The following is a 19620-nucleotide window of genomic DNA, read 5'->3' as shown; positions in this document are numbered from 1 at the left end:
TCATCCGCTCCACTGAACAGCTTAATCTCTGCTTGTATGATCAATACTAGATCAGTGTAAATTAAAATGACAATTTTAAAGTAATTAAGCCTGTTAATGCTCGATTCAAATGTCATTATTTGCACAAGGGATTGAGGAGAAATTACAGCGTGTCCAGGGTGACAGGAAGATGTCTGAGCTGCCTGGATGGGCCCCGTGGAGCCACCGGGGGCTTCAGCAAAGCGGATTAACTCTGCCGCGCCCTGCCAGGCTACCTCTCCAATTTCTAAAGAGGATAACACAATTTGATAAATTTAATTCCAGCTACAAACTCAATTATTGTGATAATAGATGAAAACTGGGAGGAGATGCTGTACAAGGCCCACATTTTAAAAACTACACTTGACTCCGGAATGAGATACAACAGTTGTGATTTGATTTGATTTGTTCTTTCTCTTTTGAAAACCCTTTAAATAATTTCGATGGTTGGAACAAGCGTGCGCATTGATTAAATAGCGCAGCTCTGACCCAAACGGGGCCGCAGCCCCACCGGTTCAGGTCACAGTGTAACATCTGCTGCCGCTCGTAGCAGCCATCTTTAGCCAGGCACAATCACATCTTGCATTACTGGCTCTCGTAAACTGATATATAAACCTCAGCCTTGCCCATTCCCGGCTGGTCTGGCCCCAGCCCGGAAAGATGCGTCCGGCCATTTTTTTCCTGAGTGGCGGGTGGGAGTGGAGGATTAATAAAAAAAAATTAAACAAACAAAAAATCACCTGTGCTCGCCCAGTACCTGGAGCAATGGGCCCAGAGTACAAGTCAGACCCTCTGACTGATTCTCCTGCACAGGTATTTCTCCACCTGAGCCACTTACCGGGGGGGGGGGCGGGGGGGCACACACGGGGGACGGTGTCCACAGCACTGGAAGGGCTGCTCCAAGGGGACACATGCCGTCCCTGGGCCTCATCCTTCAAATCACCAATAAAAGCTGACAACCAAACATTAATATCAAGATGAAGAGAGACGTGTAGCAGTTTCTGTCTGAAAGATGTGGAAGTGCCCTGCAGCCCATCTCTCAGGGCCTCCTGGGACCATCGCGGACACTGGGCCACCCCGGAAGGCGGCTGGGAGCAGGAGAGCCGCGGCAGAGGGCCAGGGCCTCCCCAATCCAGGGCAGCTGAGCGGGCTTTGTAGCCTTCCGTCGCCTGAATGTCCCTCCACTTTTTGCAGAGGAGGGAGGCTGTAGTCAGCACTTCCCCACCAGGGCCTTGCCTGCTGCCCGTCTGGCGATGCGACCACAACTGGGACGCAGTGGGCACCGTCCCGCCAGCAGGACACGGCGGAAAATCCACGCAATCGTAGCAGCATGTCTGCACGTGGTTCTCCTCTTTGGCTTCTAACTGCAAACATCCCAACTACAGATTATCAGGTTCGAAGGTGAGGAAGTAGACGGGAAGGAATTTCTAATGATGCATTAAAATTAGCCGTGGCGTGGAGGAGAGTTGGGCACGTGATCATTCGATTTTAAGGCGAACGCGGGGAGGGGCCATCAGCGTGCTGACATTCCTCCCTTTCAACCCGGAACACAATCATACAACGAGGAAAACCCCAAATCTCCGCCCACTTTTCCTCGTAATAGTTAAAAAGCAGGACTTCTGAAAGGCAAGAGACACAAAATCAAGGGCCGACCATGGGACACGCTGGTTTGCAGGGCAGGTATTCCTGTGAGTCTCAGAGGGGGTGTCCGGGGCTCTCGGGACACAAGGCACCCGGGAGGGCGGCTCTAGGTAGAAGGTGACGGGCTCGACACTGTGGGCCTTTTCTGAAAACACCAGGAATTCTGCAGGGAACACAGGACGCACATACAGTTTCCGAGCTCCGTCTGCTTTTCGTTTCCACCTGTCTGATGGGCCTGGAGTAGGAACAGCTCAGCTGGTGGGACTCACCCTGGGGGGCGCAGCCCAGAGACGCTGGCGCCCAGCCACCACCTCAGAAAGGTCTGGGCAGGGAGGGGCGGCCTGTTGACGGCTCAGCACCCGGCTGCACAGGGGGGTGTGGAGCCCCTGCCAACAAGTCCCCGGCCGATGGGGGCACTGATCCAGCACCAGCCCTGAGAGCCACGCCGCACCACCGCAGACGGCAGCCGCAGACGGCCCCCCGGCGGGAACCCTGCACCGGCCTTGCCCGACGCCACTTCCTCTCTTTCAAGGGACAGGGCTGGGACCAACAGGAAGCAGCACAGTCTGGATGGGCGAGTCTAACAGACATAAATCCAGAAAGGATGTGGCCGACATGTGGAGCCCAACGGCCACGTCCCCCACTGAGTTACAACCCACGGGCACCACGAGGCTCGGACGCGGAGGAGGACCTCCGCCAGCTGGCTGCGCGTGGCGGGCACCAGGCTATGCTGTTCGCACACGTGGGCCTGGGGGTGAAGGCACAGGACAACCGGGGACCAGCCAGCAAAGCCCTGCACTGGCCACCCTCACGGTCCAGTGTGAGGACTGACGCCCGGACGGCAGACGCAGCTCCGTGCACGCAGCGGGCACGAGTCGGGCACTGGCCCACGGCAGGCTGTCCTTCCCCGGAGACCCTGCACCTCGCTCTCCTCGACGGGCTGCGTACAGTCTACAAGGCAGAGCCCGGCCAGCCCACACCACCCCGGGCTCCGCCTGGACCCCGGCCCGTCACAGGAACTCAGGCGTCGCCCACACGGAAGGCTGGCCTATGCCCACCTCCCCGGGAGCTCCGGGGAGGCCTCAGGAAGCCCCTCCTCACCAGGCCTTCACGGGACCCTGTGCCCGCCCTCCTCTGGGAACGGGCTGTGAAACCCAATGGGCCACACTCCTGGGGCGCAGCTCCCGGGGTCTGCCGTCCAGCTGCGGCGTCAGAGGAGGGGTCTGCTCGGACGGCTCCTGGGGGTCCCCTGGGAGCGTGAGGCTGGAGCCCCGGCGCAGTGGCGCACGGTCCCGGGAGAAGGACGGGGGGGCCTGGTAATCTGGCCCCCAGATTGAGCTCAGGGCTGGGGGGCGGGGGCGTGTCACTCAGGCTGAATGAACGGACAACAGGTAAACTGTGAGTCAACGGGACCACTCTTTACGTTCACTGCTTCACTGATTTCCTGTCAAAAAATGCTAACAAGCCTGAAAGTCCTTAAGAGCTTTACAATTTTTCAGCTGTTCACCAGGACATTCCAGGAGCTGCATTTGTTTCCAGGCGGCGGGTGACACGTGTTCCATCACACCTGTCTGCCCCTGACCGATCGTCACCCGGGCCCTGCCACTGCCACCGAGAGCCCGGCCCGATTCCCACCCAGAGAGCCGGCCGAGGGTGAGGGAAGGGCCCTGCCAGCGGCCCGCCGTGGTGGGACTGAAGCAGAGACAAACAACCGCCTGGATCAGGAAAACTGCCCCAAGCGGGGCTTTGGGCAAAGGAACAGGGGCCCCTTCACCAAGGAATCACATCGATACGGCCGTGACCCTGCGCACACAGTGAGCGCTATGTAGGTGGGGGACAGCCTGGGGACACCGGGGCCGGCAAGCACGGGCAGCTGTGTGAGCAGCCTGTGGTGGGCAGGGGAGCCGCGGCCGCGATGGGGACCACTCACTCCTACACCGCACGGCTGCGCGCGGGCCACTTCCTGCACCCCCCGCCCCAGGAGCTTCTTCCTAGCCCCTCCCCACACCCAGCCTGCAGACCCCACGCCCGTCTCACAGGCCCCATCACAGGAATGTAAATCACATGCAAATGGACTGGCCAACTACACACCAAGAGACAGCGCCCGCCAGCCCAAAGTCAGGAAAAAGTGTGCACCAAAGTCAACACTAATTATTTCACTGAGTTGGAACAATGCTACATTCAAAATCAATAAAGCCTTATTTTACCTAAAGAATGAATTTTATACTGATAATATCTGCATAGGGCACATGTGACACTGAAAATTATTCACACTCTGCTGTTACTTCCTGCGGAACGTTAAGTTTCCTCAATCATAAGACGTACAGAACAATTTGTATGGCTTTCACCTGGAGTCAGCTTGTCATGGAAATATCCTTTTTCGGTTAAATCATTTAGAGTTTAACTGCTTATCAGCCATTAACCACATGACTAGATATTTCTTACAGTGTTATTGATGGATATAGAAAACTGTATAGACTTAAAGTTTGCAATTAGATGAGGCGTGACATATCTACACACCTGTGAAACCAACACCACAATCAAGGTAACAAGCACGTCCATCATCCGGGGGGCTTCCCTGTGTCCCCTGGTCCCCGGATCCCTCCAGCCCCCGTCTGAGGAAACCACTAACTACTTTCTGTCATTGTAGATCAGTTTTCGTTTTCAAGATTATACAAATGAAGTCACACAGAATGTGTTTCGTCTGGCGTCTTTCACTTGGCATAATCTCTACATCCATCCGTACCATCTCCTGTATCAACAGTTCTTCACCTTCCACTGCCGAGTGGTACTGTAGCTGGTCTATCCACTGACCTGCTGGTGAATGTTTGGGTCGTCCACAGTTTGGGGGTAAAGTTCTCATAAACACTTACGTACAGTCCTTGTGTGGACATGTGCTTTCATCTTTCCTAGCTGGGTACCTAGTGGTGGAAAGGCTAGGTCATATGGTAGGTGTATTTTTGACTTAAGACACTCCCCACGTGTCTCCCCAGTGGTTGTGTGACCTGACATTTCCACTGTAGCAATATCTGAGAGTTCAGCTCTTCCTCACCCTCTCCAGCACTTGACGTGACGTCTTTTCACTTAAGCCAATAGTGGAACATCTGTGATCTTTAACAAACAGCGTGCTCCTCATCGCGTTGCTCTAGTGACTAATGGTGTTGAGTGTATGTTCACATGCTTATTTGCCATTTCTATACTTCGTCTGGTGAACTGTCTGTTCAGATCTTTCAGAAATTCAGTCGTCTGGTTAGTCCTGATTCATAACAGTTCTTTATATGTACTACTCTACATAAAGTCCTTTATCAGAGATATTTTGCAAATATTTTTTCTTTGGCTGTGAACTATTTTTGTATCTTTTGAAGAACAACTGTTTTTCATTTTGATGATAGCTTAATGTTTTCTTTAGTAGTAGTTTGCGCTTTTTGTGTCATATTTAAGGACTCTTTGCCAAAGCCAAAGTCACTAAGATTTCCTCCTATGTTTTCCTGTAGAAGTTTTACGGTTTTAGCTCTTACACTAGGTCTGTAGTCTGTTTGGGTTAAACTTTCATAAGTTTTGAAGTAAGGATTGAGGCTTTGTTGTTGTACATGGCCATCTGTTACAGCACCAGTTGGGAAAAGATTATTGTCCCCACACTGAGTTGCCCCAATACCTTCATCAAAAATCAATGGTGGGGTGGGCCTGTTTCTAGATTCTCCATTCTGCTCCATGATCGATTTCTCTGGTTTTACAAGACTACACTGTCCTGAGTATTGTAGATTTATAATAAATCTTAATCAGGTAGTATAACTCCTCCATCTTTGTTCATTTTCAAAGTTGTTTTGGCTAATCTAGGTTCTTTACATTTCCATATAAATTTTAGAACCAGTTTGTCAACGTCTATTAAAAAAAAAAGAGTCTGCTCTGATTTTGATTGGTACTGCACTGAATCTTTACATAGATTTTGGGAGAAATGACATCTTAACAATACTGAGTCTTTCAATCCATGAACATGGTATATCTCTCCATTCTTCTTTAATTTCTCTCAACAGTATGTTGTAGTGCTTATCTTTGGCCTAAGTTATTCTAAATATTTCACATTTTGGTGCTACTATAAATGGTAATGTTATTGGAATTTCATTTTCCGCCTAAATCATTTACAAGTTGACAGCTTACAAGCTGTACCTACATGACTAGATTTTAAAGACATGAACAAAACACTTTTCCATTAGCAAATCCATTCTGACTAGTCATGAAAGCACTGCATTTTGTATTGTTTCTCCCTGAAGGAGATATTGTCCTCATTACGTTCAATGCAGTCAATTCAGTAAAGTTGATCTCAAGCCGCAAACAATTTGCCCTTGGCTCTGGACTGCGTTTTCAAAACTACAGCACAGAGGGGTGGAGATATGCATTTGGAGGTGCAGTGTGGTTTGGCTGGAGTGAAAGGGTGTGTGTGCAGGGACGGGGGCTGTAAGCTGTACTCCAGGACTGGTCACACCCTGGCTTCCTCATCCCAGGAGACTCAGAGTCTGCACTGTCTTCGCCTCCTGGGTTCGGCCCATTTCTCCTCAGTGTTCACTAGGGGACATGCCCTGGATGGCTCAGGCTCAGAGAAAGGAAGGCACAGAGTCAAGAAAATAAAACCAAAGCGGGTCACTACTTCTGGTGCACTCTGGGTACTGATTTCAACAAGAACTTCCAAGCCACATCTATAGGCCTTTCACATTCCAAACAACCCGCCCATCCCCTCCCTGCCTCTCTGATGGCCTTACCTCTTTTCCCAAGACTCTGCAGTGGTTCCCTGCCGACCACTCAAATTCCCCTGCCTGATGCTCAAGGAATCTCCAGGATGCTAGCCTCCTCCCTCACTGTAATCTCTCTCAGACAGCCTGTGTTCAACGGCCGGAACTACCCCCATGCACTGCCCACAGCCGCCTCTGTGCATCAGCGCACAAATCCACACGCCATCTCCCTGAGGCCAGGCCGCCCGAGCACCACCTCCACCTGCTCCTCGGCCGTCTCCTCTGAGGTCAGCAATAAGGGAAGGAATCTCTTCCTGCTATTTCTTTTTTTAAAAGTTTGTCTTAAAAAGTCACAGTTCTGCAAAGCTTATAATGGAAAAATAGCAGTGCTCTGACCGTTTCAAGTTTCACTCCCCAGAGGCTATTACTCTCTTTTAATTGTTTCCTTTGGCATGTCCCTCTGTATCTCTAAAGCTTACAATGCTACTTCTTGACTTTCTAGTCTTCAATATTGACTACTGATTTTTCCACTGTGGAGGGTGAGGCTTTAATCCCTTTACACCATCTTCCTCCTTCATCCACATGACACACACACACACACACACACACACACACACACACACACACACTATCCCTCATCCCCATCCTCCAGATAAAAACACATTTTTACTTAAATTAATAATCAGTATTTATATCATTATAACTTTGAAAATGCTCTTCACAATAGAACCACTTATTTCATTACAACTGCTTTTCCTCTCTTGAACAGCTCTTTGTTTTCCCTGGAGTTCGTTACCGCCTTCTTTTTTTGTTAACTGAGTTCTTTAATATACATTCAACATAAGTCATTCACACACTCTCTAAACCTCATCTCAGTATGTTTCCACAACAATCTTACCTGCTTGGAGACTCTCTCAGAAACTTAACCAGCTGCATGACTGCTCTCTCGCCTATTACATGGTTATCCTCCTGGGATCTCCCTTCACTACTGACCTGGGGGTTCCCTTGAGAGCTGAGAATCAGGCCTAGCACAGAGGAGCACACATCAGTGTTTCCCAAGCTGAACAGAAAGGGCATCCAGTCTTCACGCCCAGGGAGCCAGGTAAGGCCCTCTGCTAAGAGTCCAGCAGACACCTGGTCAGGGCGGAGGTAACCAACCCTCACGTCTGAGCTCTCTGCTCCTGCCCTCAAGGGAGCTGGTGTGCTCAAAGCCCTGCTTCCTGTGCTTCCTGGACCTTTGGGTAGAGAACCAAAGCTTCCTGACAGAGGGCACTGGGGACATGCTATTTTAAAAGGCCTTACATATCTGAAGTACCATTTTCTGCACGTTTATAAGCTGTGGCTGGATGGGAATTCTGGATGGGAATTCCGGCATGCCAGAGGTTAAGATCTGTCTTTTGCCTTCCAGTGTGGCCTTGGAAGTAGGCACTGCCAGGGTCCCTGCCCCTCTGGCCCTTGCCCTTCCCTCTCTTCCCTTAGAGTCGCCCCATGGGGCCTCGATGCTGGTCTTTATGCCCTCACTCCCTCAGTCACCAGGGTGGGCTGCCCAGGCAGGACATGGCCTCAGGGGGAGGCAGGCAGGGGAGGCCACCCAGGACCACGTGCCCCACGGCCAGCAGCAGGCCATCCCCAAAGGGGCCCATCTCCGACTCTGCCCTGGTCTTGTGCCCACAGGACTGCCCTGCCTGGACTGCCCTTTCCCCCTTCCTTCCCCACCCACTCCCACACATCCTTCAGGGTCTCACTAAATGCCGTCCTCAGAGCAGCCTGCTCTCCACTCCTGTCACCATCAGGCCCCGCGGGCGCTTCCAGGCAGCAGACACGGGCACATCAGCTCTCTTCACACCTCCCAACTGCGCAGCTGTGTGTTTGCCCCAGCGTCCACGAGGGCAGAGAGTGTGAGGATGTCAGGTCACACGTAGGGTCACATGCAGCACGTCACATGCTGTGGGTTGAGTGTCGTGTGTCTGCATGTTTGCTCACTGGAGTGTGCAAGCTCCACGAGGGCAAAGAGCGTGAGTGCGCTGTGTGTAGCGCATGGGGAATCGCAGGCAGCGTGGTGTGTCCCGTGTCTCTGAGTCCGTGGCACCCACAGTAGGCCCAGCACACAGAGCACAGCACGCCTGTCCTGCAGCCAAACTGAAAGGCTCCACCGCACCTTCGAGCCCCCTGCCGAGAACAGCAGACTCAGCTCTCAGAAGGCCGACACCTGTGGTCTCGGCTCCGCGCGTGCCAACACACCAGCAGGACCGGGCCAAGCCTGCGCGAGGAGCCTTCTGCGGCTGCCCCCGGGCAGTCTTCTTGGTCTTTGGTGGGAAATGGGGGGCCGTGCTCCGAACGTCCCACGGCAGCCAGCAAGCCTCTGAAGGGCACGTCAGCCTCCGAGACACACGTTCTCATCCGAAACGTGGCTTCTGGGGGGACGTGGTGCCCAAAGTGAGGGGCAGGCGCCAGTGCCCCAGGAATGCACGTGGCGGCGGGAAACAGGGCCCAGGGCTGGACACGCGGGCTAGAAATGCGCGTGGCGGCGGGAAACAGGGCCCAGGGCTGGACACGCGGGCTGTCTGGCACTCGGACAAGCTCCCTGCTGGAGAGGGGTCGCCTCAGCCCCCAGAGGGCAGGCCACGTGTCCAGGCTGGTGGGGCTCCTCCCACCTCCCACCCAAAACCCCGACTGGCTGACGCCACACCTGGGGTCCTGCACCCTCCCATCATGCTGGTACAGCAGCCATTGCCATGTCCCCCTCACTCCACCACCTCCAAACAGGATGGAGAAAAGCAGCTCCTTCCTCCTGGACCCTCCGTCCCTCCCCAACAGGCCCGCCTAAACCCCCGAGGACTCTGTCCTCTGCGGGACCCAGTGACACCTCCGTGCCCCAGCCAGTGGCCCTCCTTCCCTCTGGCCAGCACGCCAGCCGCTCTCAGAAACGTCTCCAGCCTTCCTGACCTGGCCTGGCCTGGGCGGCGGTCAGGACCCCAGGCTCTCGGGCAAGGCACTGAGGCAGCCTTGTGGCCTGGGATTCAAGTCCAGGTGAGGCAGACAAGCCGCCACGGCCTTGGCCTCCTCCTGCACCCAGTATGGGCAACCGTGGGCGGCGCGAGGATGCCGGGAGAGGCCTTCCATGGACGGCTCCTGCCGGAGCAGACGCGGGGCCCTGCACACGTGCTTTCCACGGCACCAGCACTCAGCATCACCTGTGGGATGGCCCACACAGGACCTGCAGCCACTGCTTCCCACGGCCACGAGCAGGCACACAGGGGCCCTCCTGGAGCTAAGGGCCGCACGGCAGCCTTGGGCACACAGAGCGCGGGGTGGGACAGCACACCGCCCCCCCCCCCGGGGCCCTAGGCACAGCCTCCTTCTTCCTGCCACCCCGGGGTCCAGCCCAGGGAGCTCCCACGCCTGGCGGTGCCCTGTTCCAGCCACCAGTGGGAACGGCCACTGGCTCTCGGGGCAGCAGGACCCGCTGTCGGCCACGAGACACGTTTAAAGTCTGCCAGGTCTTCCCAGGTGAGTTTTCACCTCACAACGGCCCCACAGAAGGCGCCACACAGCACCTCCTCTGTCCTTCCCGAGTGGCCCCCAGTCCCCAGCCCTCCCGCCTTCCTGCCAGGCCCGCGGACCCAGACTGTGCGGCGACCCGATGCGCCCAAGCTTTCGGGGCCTCTGGAGAGGAGAGCCTCCGGAAGCACCCAGCCTGGCGTCTCCTGGGCTCCCAGAAGGTCACCGCATCCAAGACTCAAGCCACGTGGTTGCAGACAGCTCTCAGACCCCCGGGGTCACAGCCCGGTGGGCAAGTGGGTTTTCAGAGGACCCGGAGGGCTCTGCCCCACCGCTGGCCCGCAGCCAGGACACACCCAGCTCCGCGGAGCGCACGGCCAGATCAAACTAGCCCAGCAACTGTCCTCCTCACTTGATAGCCCAACGCCAGCTCATCCGTTAGAGGGAAATAAAGAAGTCGAGCCTAAATGCATAAAAAATTATGATGGAAGCCCTAAATAAGGCCCCGGCTGCAAGCTTATTGAGTCAAAAATCAATCAATCAATGAACAAGTGGATTAGGCGCACCTCATAAGCCCCAAAGAAATAATTCGCCCAAACGCTGGGATTTAACAGTTGAGGACCAAATTCCAACACTTTTAGGAAGTAAATAATGAAAAATCAATTTAAAGAAAAAACAGATCAAGAACCCTGGGCTCTGGCCCGCGGACACGGTTATTGCTGAGTGCTGCCTCTCGGCTGACCCGAAAACTTCGGGAGGCGTTTATTTACTTCCAGCACCTTCCAGAGATCAATATTTTTAATTTGGATCCCAGTTATTATTTTTCACATCACAGCAGCGGGGAGCAGAGTAAAGTGGCTCATATTTTAGTGCTAAAAAGATCGATATGACAGTTTCACCTTCCCTGCAGCCCCTGCCGCTGCCCGGCCGCACATCACCACGTCCCACGGGGCTGCAGGGGCCGCAGCGGGAGCGGCCGTCCCCCACCCCCGAGGCCGACAGCCGTGATTTAGCTGAGCGTGGAGGGCCCGGTGCCCTCGGAAAACCAATCTTGCTTCCCTCACTTTATCAGGCCTGTCTGGACCCACAGGCGGGGCGAGAGGCTGGGAGACGGGGCGGGGCCGGAGGGGCCCCCGAAAGTAGGTCGGTTCCCTCATCAGGATGCGTTTGCCCTCCTCCCCTTCCCTGGAGCAGAGAACATCAGTAAGCGCCGTTACTTTTCTATAAATTTTCCCTAAAGTCTCATCCAGGAGAGCAGAGACAGGGAAGGGGCGGGTCCCGGAGCAAGGAGCCAGGAGGGTCCAGGAGAGCAGAAACAGGGAAGGGGCGGGTCCCGGAGCAAGGAGCCAGGAGGGTCCACGAGGGCATCTCCTCGGAAGGGGCGTGGCTTCCGGCCTGACCCTGCACAGGCACTGGGCCACCGAGGGGAGGGGGGAGGACCCTGGGACACGGCTGGAAGGCCGGCCCAGACCCTCCTGCGGAAGGAGGCCACCAAGGCCAGCGCGGACCCTCCAGACTTGTGCTCCGCTGGTGAGGGGAGGAAGCAGCCCCCAACACGGGGAGGAGCAGGAAGAAGAGGGGGTTGCTTTGGTGGTGACCTGCCTTCACGGGGTCCCGGGCCCAGGAGCCACCAGCATGGACAGTGGAGTGAGCGGGAACGCAGATGGACCCTCCAGGGCGAGGACCTCCTTGGGGCACACACAGACCCCCACGCCCACCCCAGGCGCCAGGGCCTGTCCTTGGGCCTCCTGGTCTGACGTGGAGGGAGAAATGCCGTCAGGCCACTGCACGCTCTTGGCCTGGGGACCCATGGACAGGTGGGTTTGCAAAGCGCAGCTTTAGGCCAGGGATGGAGAGGTGCTTCCTGGAGGGGCCTGAAAGGGTTGCTTCTCCCAACTTCAACATCACCCCCGCCCCCGACCAGTGAGGCCACGGTCCCGGGAAACCTTTGTGAGCCTTGAATTTGTGTCAGTGGGTTTCTGGTCTGGCCACACTCTCACCCCACAGGAAATGAAGGCCACCCATGCGCCCCTTCCAGGGGCCAAGTTAACCGTGGATGAAGCTGGAGGCCGGTGGTGGGAAGCAGAGGAGGGCGAGCCTGGGACCCTGGGCAGCGCGGGGCCTCCACCTTCCAGGTGCAGCCCCGGAGACCCTCCCCCCACCGGCCTTCCCGGTGCCCTGGGGACACAGGTGCCGGCCACTGACAGCCGCTGACCCGTCTGCCCAGACGCACCCCCACTTTCCGAGCTTTGAGGGGAAGTCGGCACTCTCCCAGCCCACGGACGCCCGCGTGGCTGCCCCGACCCCATGGCTCCCCCTGGGCCCACGACCCCAGCCCGGCGCCAACAGGGGGAGCCCTCCACCAGCCTCCGGCCCGTGCTCCCCGGGCGTCACGTCCACTGGACAGACGGCCACGCGGCTCAGGTCCTGCAGGCTGACGCCGGACAAGGGGGACTCGTGAAGGCGCCGCCAGAAAGGCCCCTCCCGGCACAGATGCGTGCGGGGCTGACATGGTGCCACTGCGGGAGGGGAGGGGAGGGGCGAGGCCACGGCACGGGGCAGCCATGCCCGCCCCGCCGCAGAGACGGTGGGGGCCGCCCGCCCTCTGAGGGGGCGACGCCCTCCAGGCTCCCCGCCCAGTCGCCTGAGCAGGCCAGGTCGGGAGGCTCTGGGGGGTCCTGCCCAGCAGGCTGGAGCTGATGCCCATGGCCGCCAGCTGCTCCACCAGCACGTGCTTCGGGGAGAAAACCAAGCAAGGGCCTGTGCCTGCACCTCACGTGCTCGGAGCACCAACCCTCTGTACCAGGGGGCTCCCCAGGGACTTGCGTCAGCCCCACCCCTCAGGTGGCCCCTCTGGTACTGCACGTTGGGGTCTCTGGGCCAGGCTGCGTGTCCTGCCTCAGGAGCGAGGTGCCTACCCCATTCTCCTCCCCTTCTTCATCACAGGTGACCAGGTGAGAGGGGCACGTGAGTGGCCACTGGCTGTGCCTGCTTGGAGCCTTCACCAGCCCTGAGCAGCCCTGAACTTACTCTGATAAACAGCCCACTCTCCTTCCTCTGAGGAAAGTCCCAACCCACCTTGGGGCCCATCCTTGTAACTGAGAAGGTTTCTTCCAAGCATTCTTGTATGAATCACTTTTCGGACAAAGTCACAGATTGACATCACATGCCCGACTGTTAACGCTCTTCCACCGGACCCCATGGTTAAATCCAATGATGTACGGGGGGTGCTCACACTGCCACTGCTGACGCTTCTGTCATGAGCACGCATGACAGACGCGGGGAGCCAGGCCCTGGGAAGGGGCGGGATGTGCGTATGAAAAGGAGGGGCACTGGAGGGAGGAGGGAAGGGAGAGGCCCGGGAGGAGGCAGGCTAGCACTCTGACCTCTCCTGGGGCAGCTGGTCCACGGGGCCTGTGAAGCAAGGGCACCCGGGGAGGGCAGGGCTGGTGCAAAGGGCCTGCAGTACCTGCAGGGGACGGAGGAGGGAAAGAGCAGGACGGAGGGTGCGTCGGGGTGGCAGCCACCTTCCTCGGGACGCGGGCTTGCAGAACGCAGCACCACCGCGGTGCAGGAGGGATGGCTGAACGACAGCCGTGCCCCCCTCTCTTGGTCTCCTCTGCATTTTTCTTTTTAAAGGCATTTTTTTTAAGGTTTTTTTTTCACGTGGACCATTTTTAGTCTTTATTGAATTTGTTACGATATTGCTTCTGTTTTACGTTTTGGTTTTTTGGCTGCCAAGCACGTGGGATCTAGTTCTCTGACCAGGGATCGAACCCACACCCCCTGCGCTGGAAGGGCGTCCCAGCAATAACCGGGCTCACCCCACCACGTGGTGCCTGGGAGGGACTCGGGAGCCGCCGTGGGAACAGGGAGCGGGTGGGTCAGGCCTTGCAGGACCCCTGCAGCCACACCTCAAGGGACCCCGCAAGGGGCTCACCGGAGTGGCCTCTTCTGGGCACTCCTGCTTGCGCTCCCTGGAGACGGTCACCTTCCGTGAGCGCACCTGGCATGGCGGGAACAGAACCCGCGTCTGAACTCTCCGGGGGATTAAAACTGGGCCACCTTGCCTCTTTCAGGCAAACACAAAATCACTGGGGGATGTCGGGCGTCGACGTCGGCCAGGAGACCCAGGGCGTTTACCACCTCACCACGGAAAACGCTTGGGCGAAGGCCGTCCAGGGCGCTGGCTGCACAGCCCCACCCTTCCTCTGCTGGGAGCCCCGTCCAGAAGCCCACGTCCGCTCCCGCAGCCTTGGGCAGGGGGCGGGGCCGGGGAGGGCGGGTGCCTCGGGGGTTCTCCTTCACTGTCGCGTGCCCTCCAGCCCGCCCCTGCCCCCACCTCCCCAGCTATGCCCTGCATGAGCCTTCTGTCTTCCCAGCCTCCTCTCGGGGAAGCTCGCCCAACCCGCGGTCTTCAATACACGTACACCCCGATGGCCTGGAGGTCTGTCCTCAGGCCGGCACCCCCCCGTGAGCTCACACTGGCGCATCCATGGCTCTGGACCCACGCTGGGGGCGCCCGGGGCATCCACGTCCAGCCCACCACTGCATCCTGGCCCCTCTGCCCCAGGATGCCTCCTTCCCTGCTCAGAGCACGGCTACCGGGCACCGGCACGCACTGGCACCAGCCCAGGCCCCGGGCAGCACAGGGAGCAAGGCTGCTGCTCCCGGACTCTGGATTCGAGGAGGAAGACACGGTAATCAGAAGGCCAACCCCAAGCACACCAAGGTGGCCGGTGCCCAGAGACGAGGGGGGCCCGGGGTCTGAGGTGCTGCAGCAGCCTGCGAGCTCCCTCCGTCTCACCCGTGGCTCTGATCACGCCCAGGGCCAGGTCCTTGGCCCATGACGGCGGTTCATGAGTTCCCGGGAACGGGACGGGCGATGCCAGCACGCCATGCTGGTGGCACCTCTGAACGAACAGACTTCCAGCTCGACTTTCCCGAAGGACATGCAGGTGGGCAGGGACCCGGCCAGTGGGCAGGGCCTGAGGGAGGGTGGCCCGCCGCAGGACGCCCAGTGGGGGACACTCTGCCTCCTCAGGCCTGAGCAGACCAGACGAGCCACGTGCTTAAGTGAGCGGCCACTCGGGATGGTTCTTAGAGGCAGACAAAATTTACCGTAATCATTTTATTCAAGTCTGAAACTTGCCCTTCGAGCAGCTCCTGCTTGGGATGGGAAATGCTGCTTTGCCGCCATCTCCTGGTGAAAATGGGCATCTGCAGGCTCCTGGTGTGCCACTGCCCCCAAGGCCACAGCCCCCAGCTCGCTGCCCACCCAGCCACAGCTCCTCCAGGCTGCAGACCCTGCTGGCCCAGAGCCCCCCAGGACGCCGACCCCCAGGACACAGGCCCCCAGGACGCTGACTCCCAGGACACAGCCCCCCAGGACGCCGACCCCCAGGACACAGGCCCCCAGGACACAGCCCCCCGTGTTTCCGTGAGCCCCCCACCGTTATGCTCATCACCAGGTGCAGCTGCAGGTTCAGCTCTTTCTGGGAACAGGCTGCAGTTTTCTGATCTCTATTAATACCTGTGACAGCATTTATGTACAAGATAAATTCATTTCAATTTCCTTTTTCAATTAATGGCCTATTATTTGAACCACACTCAGCTAAAATACTGCTCCAATACTATTAATCTTGTAAAAATTAAATTTTCCTCCCTCTGACAGCCAGAGGCCACCAGGCTGGGGCGAGAGGGTGGCCATGTACCTAGGCCATGTACCTGGCCAGCACTGCCCAGGTCCCCTCCAACAGGACGTCCAGGGGACCCAGCAAAGACGGTTCCACGCACGACACACTGAAGGGGCGACGGACGGGCACGACGGGGATGGGGCCGCAGGGCCAGGGCCAAGCAGGATTTTATCACAAACCATTACGGTCCCAGTCAGGAGACGGGTGACAAACACACACCTCCCCTGGGGAAGAGTCTGGGATGAGGTCCAGACCCGGAGAGTGGAGCACCACTGGCCATTCCCGCCGCCCCCCACCCCCCCGCCCCGGGAAACATGCCCACACTGGACTGTGGTTGCAGGAGGGGACCACCGGCAGGACAGCAACCCTGGAAGGCAAGCCAGGCCACAGCCTCGCAGGGCCAGCCGACACACCCACCCCTCCTTGGGCAGGCTGGACCTTCATCCTCAACTCCCAGACACTGTCCAGTCCTGCAGACACCTGGAGCCACAGCCTCAGGGCCTCAGACCTGGGCTCATCCCCATGTCTGATGCAGTGCCGTCCCGTGCAGGGTCAGTCCTGCCCAGGGAGGTGCAGCCCTGAGCACCGTCCCAGACTGGAGCCAAGCAGGATGTGGCCCTGTCACCGACTAACGTGCCATCAGCGCACCTAAGACCGAGAGAGGAAAACGCTGCCGGTTCTAATTGAGAGATACTGTGGGTGTTAGATGCACCCGGGTCTCAGATGTAAATGTGACAATCGACTCGTGGAAGAACAGACTGGAGGTAGTATCGTCCTTAGGTACCTCCATGCACCAACCGGACAGGAAGATCTTCCGGGCATGTCATTTGTAGCGTCTGCAGTGGTTGCAGATTACTCCACCATGTGGCTGGTCCACAGTGTAAAAATACCTAATTCTGGGTACTTAAAATTACTTCCAACTTCTGTTATCAAATAATTTTTGATGACCATGCTTATACACAACAGTTTGCACGACGGCTACTTCTCCAGGGAAGCTGCTGAGTGACGGCAACGCTCTTCGGCAGGTTTCTGTATTCCACTGTGAACTGTGAAGTCACATTTTAAGATAAGTCTCCAGGGAAGAGGAAGACCGAAATGAAGCTCTCAGCCCCCAGGCGCCTCCAACACAAACCTCTTCTCAGCCCACCAAGCATTTGGCTGGAGGAGAGACGCAGGTTTTACGTCAGCATGTCACGACAGGTGACACAAAACAGACCACAGAGAACTAGAAAACTCAGCATTTCAAAAAACTATGGAAAACTTCCACAGACAGACAGACAGAGACAGTGGGAGCTCCTGGCCGTCCTGAGGCCGCAGCTTCTGTGCACAAGAACCAAGGCCCCGTCCACTAACAAGCTGATACCCACGCTTCACTGTTGACTCAGTCCCAGGCGCACATAGAGCCCCACGGGGCACGGAGGCCGGCGCCAGAATAACTCCCTCAGCGGACGGATGGCCTCTGCCCCAGGGAAACAACGCCTCCACCCTCCCTTGGCCACCCACCCCGCCTCAGTCTCTGGTCCACTGGGGAAGGTGTATCAGATATGTCAGCCCTTCTGAGGAATCGGTTTGATTTCGCTGATTTTCTCTAATATTCTATTTTCTATTTCACTGATTTCTGTCTTATTTTATGATTTCCTCTCTTGTAAGGACGCTGGTTAAATTTGCTCTTCATTTTAAAATCTTCTAACATCAGCATTTGATGCTGGAAATTTCCCTCTAAGCGCTACTTCAGGTGCATCTCACAAATTTTGAAGGTTTTTAGTTTGTTTTTCGTGTAATTGGAAATAATTTCTAATGTCCTTTGTGACTCATGGGTTATTTACAAGTTTCTTGTTTATTTCCAAATATTTGGGGCTTATTTCCAGATACCGCTTCTGTTTACTCCTAATTTAGCTCCTCTGGGTGACCTCAATCTCCTACACGTGCTGAGCTGTGTTTTCGGCTCCGATTTCAGTGTGTGGAACGTTCCATGTGCACACACAGGCCAAGGCTCGTCCAGGCCCCAGACCGTCTGTGCTCTGGCCGCCAGGGCGGGAATGCTCGAGTCCTCGGGACGGACCCCCTCCCAACCACCGGCGACCCTGCACCCACCCCGACAAACGTCAGAGCAACGCTCGCCTTCCCAGGGAAGAGAGCGGAGGCCGCCTCGCCCCTCGGCATGCCACGTGCCACATGCCCTGTCCACGTCCCAGGGCTGCGCGTGCAGCCGCCAGCCCCGTGTCCCACGGAGGCCCATGAGCTCATGCCGGCTGTCAGGGACTCTGCCAGCTTTCCCGCACACGTACCTCTGACACGGGTACCCGCACGATGGGCTGCCACATCCCCCCTGGGGAGCTGCCCCCGGCGCCCTGGCCCCGTCACAGCCCTCGCTCTGAAGGCTCCTTCGGTATCAGCTTGGCCACTCCTACCTTCTCAGAACCCGTGTGGACGGTCTTTTTCTTCATCCTTTTACTTGTAAAATACCCATCTTGCCACCTAAAGGAGACTGTGAGGACCTGAGCACGGTGTCCACGAGGCAGAGGCGACCAGGGCCACGGTGGGTCATGGCGGCTCTACTGGCCGAGCAGGGACCGAGGTCTCTGAGAGGGGGAGGTGACGAGGGGCCCCGCTAACCCGCCAGCAGCAACCCGGGGACGATGCTGACCGCCTGACGCTTGTCACAGTGACTGGATCTATGGGGTTTACACATTGTACCAAACTCTGACAGATCCCAGCCACGACCTTTTCCAGCCCTTTCCTCTCCCGGCCCTCCTGGCGCTCCAGAGACACCACCTGACGTCCTGGCACTGGGCGACGCCCATCGCCAAGTCCTTCTTTCTCCACAGCTCCTGCGGCTGCGGCCCTTCAGGGAGCTCCTCCTGACGCTGGGGCCCTAAGCTGCTGATAACGGTGTGATTCTCATTCCAGACGCTGCCGTTTTCATCTGAATAAGTCCCACTTGGGGAAAGCATTTTTATTTGCAGGATGAACTGTGGAGAGGGAGCCGTCGAGGAGAAAGGGGAGAGAGAGGGGGGCTGTGTCCCCGCCCTCGAGGCCTTGCTGGGCCCGCCACCGTGGGGTGAGGCCCCTGCGAATGCGGGGAGGGTCCCCCCGCCGAGCAGCATGGCAGAGGCAAGACCCCGGGATGTAGGATCTTGCAAATGCAGCTAAAGGCAGAGACACGAACCTGCAGCCCGTGACCACCTCACAACTGGCATCAGACGCCCTGAATTTAAGGCCTGAAACCTGGCAGCAGCCTCTCTAAGCTGAGGGGAAGCGCGGTGGCACCTCTGCCCCGGCCGCTCTACGCAGGACGCTCTTCCCAGCCCCCACTCCCCGCATGCAAGCCCCGGTCCAGGCAGCGGGCATACGGTCACCTGCTGCCGCATCTCTGGGCCAGGGATGCCTTGAGGAGGGGACCCAGCAACCAGCACCTGCACCTGCAGCAGGGGACGGTGTGAGGGGAAGGCCGCGGAGGACAGATGACACAAGACACTAGGGAGCACAGGCGGCCTCAGGGCTCCCCAAACACGGTGAGAGCCTCCCAGCAGCAACGGCCACTCAAAGCCGGCCGACCTCGCTGCTCCGAGACGCCCCCGCCTGGCCCTGCACCCGGCACGCCCGTGGCCACCACGCCAGCCGGGGTTGCTTCCCTGGGCATCCGCCGTCCCCCAGACCACTGTCACACTGTAATTCACGCACGGCCGCCTGTGCCCGTGGCAGAGCTGGCCACCGAGTCTCTTTACATAATCAGAGGATGGCAGCTCCAGAAGACTCCTGGCCTGGCAGCGCTTACTCCACGGAAGGAAAGTGTGCTCACCGTGAAGTGTTCCTGGGACTCGTAGTTTTCATCCAGGTAGACCCGCGCCCTGTTATACTCTTTCATCGCATCACCGGACAGCAGCTCTCTGGAAGGAAAAGAGGGAGCTGTTTAACGCACAGCCACACGGACACCGCACCCTCTTATAGGAGCGCTTACGAAGCACAGGAATGGCAGCTTGGAAACCATGCTTTACGTTGTCCTGAAAACAATAGCAACGGAGGGAAGGAGGGGG

The 19620-nt window shown here is 57.4% G+C and overlaps 1 protein-coding gene across 8 annotated transcripts in view; it reads right to left on the bottom strand.

The window, feature by feature from the left end:
• INPP5A (inositol polyphosphate-5-phosphatase A) overlaps window positions 1–19620 on the bottom strand; it is a 177994-nt gene that overhangs the window by 74128 nt on the left and 84246 nt on the right. For all 8 annotated transcript variants that reach the window (XM_027113028.1, XM_027113021.1, XM_027113024.1 and 5 more), the window contains one exon: window positions 19386–19473. In XM_027113028.1, coding sequence (XP_026968829.1) covers window positions 19386–19473 — 88 coding nt within the window. The remainder of the gene's footprint in view (window positions 1–19385; window positions 19474–19620) is intronic.

Source organism: Aethalodelphis obliquidens, unplaced genomic scaffold (assembly GCF_003676395.1).
Source record: "Aethalodelphis obliquidens isolate GAN/ISIS:26980383/991018 unplaced genomic scaffold, ASM367639v1 scaffold11, whole genome shotgun sequence".
Classification (NCBI taxonomy): Eukaryota; Metazoa; Chordata; class Mammalia; order Artiodactyla; family Delphinidae; genus Aethalodelphis; species Aethalodelphis obliquidens.
Note: the sequence above shows the minus strand (reverse complement) of the source record. Positions and strands in the feature narration are given on the sequence as shown.